Source organism: Rhinoderma darwinii, chromosome 4 (genome assembly GCF_050947455.1).
Source record: "Rhinoderma darwinii isolate aRhiDar2 chromosome 4, aRhiDar2.hap1, whole genome shotgun sequence".
NCBI lineage: Eukaryota > Metazoa > Chordata > Amphibia > Anura > Rhinodermatidae > Rhinoderma > Rhinoderma darwinii.
The window spans coordinates 353,972,458-353,975,993 of NC_134690.1; the positions used below are offsets into that span (position 1 = coordinate 353,972,458).

Genomic DNA, 3,536 nt, shown 5'->3' on the forward strand with positions numbered 1-3,536 from the left:
CTTAGATCAAAACATTTTCACTGTTTTCCAACCATATGTACTCACACAAGATAACTCATCTTCACCAATAACCTCGTCTGACCACCGCACCAGAAAATCACCATGTGCCAATGTAACTCATGTTTCTGTATTTTAACAGGTGCCATCCAGCTGAATTGTTTAGTACATGCAATTCTTTTCTTGAGAAGACTCTTTTCTGCAAGTCTTCATTTGCAATTCAAAGAACATATACAATATAATGGTTTCCAGATGATACAACAATTTTAAAGGCAACAAAAATTTACTTTGTAAACTGTATGAATATAAAATGCTAATGTTTAACATGGAGGTCAGGAAAGGAAGAAGAAAAAAAAAAAAAGAAGATGAGTTAGTATTATGTTCTAAAAAAAAATACTCTACTCATGTCTGGGCATTTAGAGGAAAATGGGCTTGAAGAACAGAAGACATGATGGATAGGTCTGCCAGGGATCTCTGAAAGCCTTTAAAGATGGCAGCTAATGTTGTTTTAGGATGAGTAGATTGAGACATTCCAGCAGAAGACAGGGTTAGGGTTACACTAGAAGGACTAGGAGTAAAATATCTGCCTATTTAAGATGACGGTAACCAATGAGATGTCCCCAGTAGCTCCTGCAGTCTGACCACCAAGATTGACGTAGAGGACACGTCAAAGTGAGATCTGCACCAGCTCCACTTGTAGATAATAACTGCAGTCCTTCTGCCCGATGAGATGAAGATCACCTTGAGCTTTTGTTCTCCTGCCTGAGAGAAGTTTCTGTGCAAACACCGCAGATCACAGTTAGGGGAGGAAGTGCCTGTGTGCAGAACACTCCTCCTCGTCCAGCTCATTGGAGAAGACTGAGTTCTCTCTCCTTCCATGTATCTCTGGGTTACATCTGTTTGAGTTTCCTGATTTTCTGTGTAGAAGAAGTTTCCCTCATTCTGTTCTTGCGGGATGGGTACGTTTCCACAAGTTCTACAGTGATTGGAATAGTAGAATAACGGAGGAGCAACTGTTTGTGCTTTTTTTTTCTTCTTAATTGTCGCTGGGTGATTATCCGCAAATTTTGGTTCTACATAAGGCAAATGTGTATTATTTATACTATGTATGTGACTATGCTGTATTTATATTTATGTAGCTGTTGGCATAACATCTGTGGTTGGAGGGTTTGATCGCTGCCAATTATTATCTGGTCGCAGAAGGAATGTTCATGTATCGTATTGTAAATATGAAGTTCATATACATTGATATTATGTATTTCCTTTACTGTGCAGAACAAGCTTATGGAGAAGTGAACCAGCTGGGTGGTGTGTTTGTTAACGGAAGACCCCTGCCCAATGCCATCAGGCTGAGAATAGTGGAGTTGGCCCAGCTCGGAATCAGGCCCTGTGATATTAGCAGACAGCTACGAGTTTCCCATGGATGTGTGAGTAAAATCCTGGCCAGATACAACGAAACAGGATCAATCTTACCAGGGGCAATTGGAGGGAGCAAGCCCAGAGTCACCACTCCAAATGTGGTGAAGCACATCAGGGAGTACAAACAAGGAGACCCTGGCATCTTTGCTTGGGAGATCAGGGACCGGCTTCTGGCTGACAACGTCTGTGATAAGTACAATGTGCCTTCTGTCAGTTCTATTAGTAGGATTTTAAGGAATAAAATTGGGAACTTGTCTCAACCTAGTCAATATGAGAGCACAAAGCAGCCAACTTCACAACCAACATTACCATATAATCATATCTACCAATATCCTTATCCAAACCCAATATCTCCTGGATCTGCTAAGATGGGCAGCCATCATCATGGAGTGCATATGCCACCTGGACATGTCAGCATCGCCAGGTCCTGGCCATCAGCTCATTCTGTCAACAACATCTTAGGCATCCGCACCTTCATGGAACAAACAGGTGAGTTGGTGGAAAGTATTATACCTGGGTGATAACAGATGATCTTTCATGCATGAGGTTATTAACACTGCAAATAATAATAACTGACTAAAGGGGTATTGTAAATAGATATAAATGTTTCCGATATATATACTCTCTATAAAAAGATTTAATGTATCTATCTAACATGTATCTAATATGTTCAATATCTATCTATCTATCTATCTATCTATCTATCTATCTATCTATCTATCTATCTATCTATCTATCTATCTATCTATCTATCTATCTATCTATCTATCTATCTATCTATCTATCATCTATCTATCCTAACCACTCTATAATGCCACTCTTTTCATCCTCCAAAATTTTTATTATTATAAATATATTCCTTCACCAGTTCCAGAGCTACTTGTTTACCTCCCTAAATAATAACAGTTACCAACTTCTATCTATCTATCTATCTATCTATCTATCTATCTATCTATCTATCTATCTATCTATCTATCTATCTATCTATCTATCTATCTATCTATCTATCTATCTATCTATCTATCTATCTATCTATCTATCTATCTATCTATCTGTTACTAAGGTGAGCTCAAATAGATGCCTTTGGTTCTATTAAAGGTATTAAGGGATATATGGGACTATAGAGTTTCCTTGTCAAATATTTACCCGTTGATGAGAGACAAGATGCCAACATCTCGCCTCTAGTGACATGCAGTTATTTTTGCTCCAACTATGAGTAAATACTTTAACGTTTTAACTATAAGTACGTGTGATTATGTATAAAAACAAATAAAATAAAAAATATTACAATTATAAAAACTGAACAATCACATAGCTGCGAAAAGCAATAGCACGTATGAAAATAATAATTATCATTATTAGAAACATGCAATATCCTTGTTTCACTATTGAGTTCATTTAAGTGAATTAGAATTGACATTTTCATTGTAATTTTGAGAAATCATACAATTATACTGCACATTAGTCAAGACACTGCGAGATACAACAGTATCCGTGTAGATAACGCAAAAATAAAATAAAATGGAGGTTCTATATTTTTTTCCTGTTTAAAAGTAGCGGAATTTTTGGATTGATTTTGCACCTCTTTATGTTTGTTTCATACATATCTATGTAGCTTTTAACATAATAATTCTTAGTTTATGTTAAAAAAGTGTAATAGTTATATAAATCCATATAATAAATCTCTAAAAAAGCAAAACCGTAGCGACCAAGTCCCAAAATTCAAACCAGTGTCCATACATATATATATATATATATATATATATATATATATATATATATATACATATATATATATATATATATATATATATATATATATATATATATACATACACATACTTGAAATTGAGTTTGTACACGCACACACAGAAATAAAAGATTATAACGTTATAGAACTATGTGTGTATGTTGGTTTAGGAGCTATTGCTGGTGCAGATGGATCTATGTATTCCCCCAAAATGGAAGAGTGGGCAAGCGTTAACAGGACGGGGTTTCCTACCCAGAACATCAATGGAATAGAGAAGTCTGCTGTAGATCCTGACATTAAATACCAACAGGTAACTGCTATAGCTCGATAATAATATATCATATATCATATAGTAATTTTACATTATGCT

General features: G+C 35.6%; 1 protein-coding gene across 1 annotated transcript in view; it reads left to right on the forward strand.

Annotated features, from left to right (window-relative positions):
- The first annotated feature begins 952 nt into the window (after positions 1-952).
- The window catches only part of PAX1 (paired box 1), an 11,458-nt gene continuing 8,874 nt past the window's right edge, over positions 953-3,536 (forward strand). The window contains exons 1-3 of the mRNA XM_075863751.1: positions 953-956; positions 1,273-1,905; positions 3,337-3,476. Coding sequence (XP_075719866.1) covers positions 953-956; positions 1,273-1,905; positions 3,337-3,476 — 777 coding nt within the window. The remainder of the gene's footprint in view (positions 957-1,272; positions 1,906-3,336; positions 3,477-3,536) is intronic.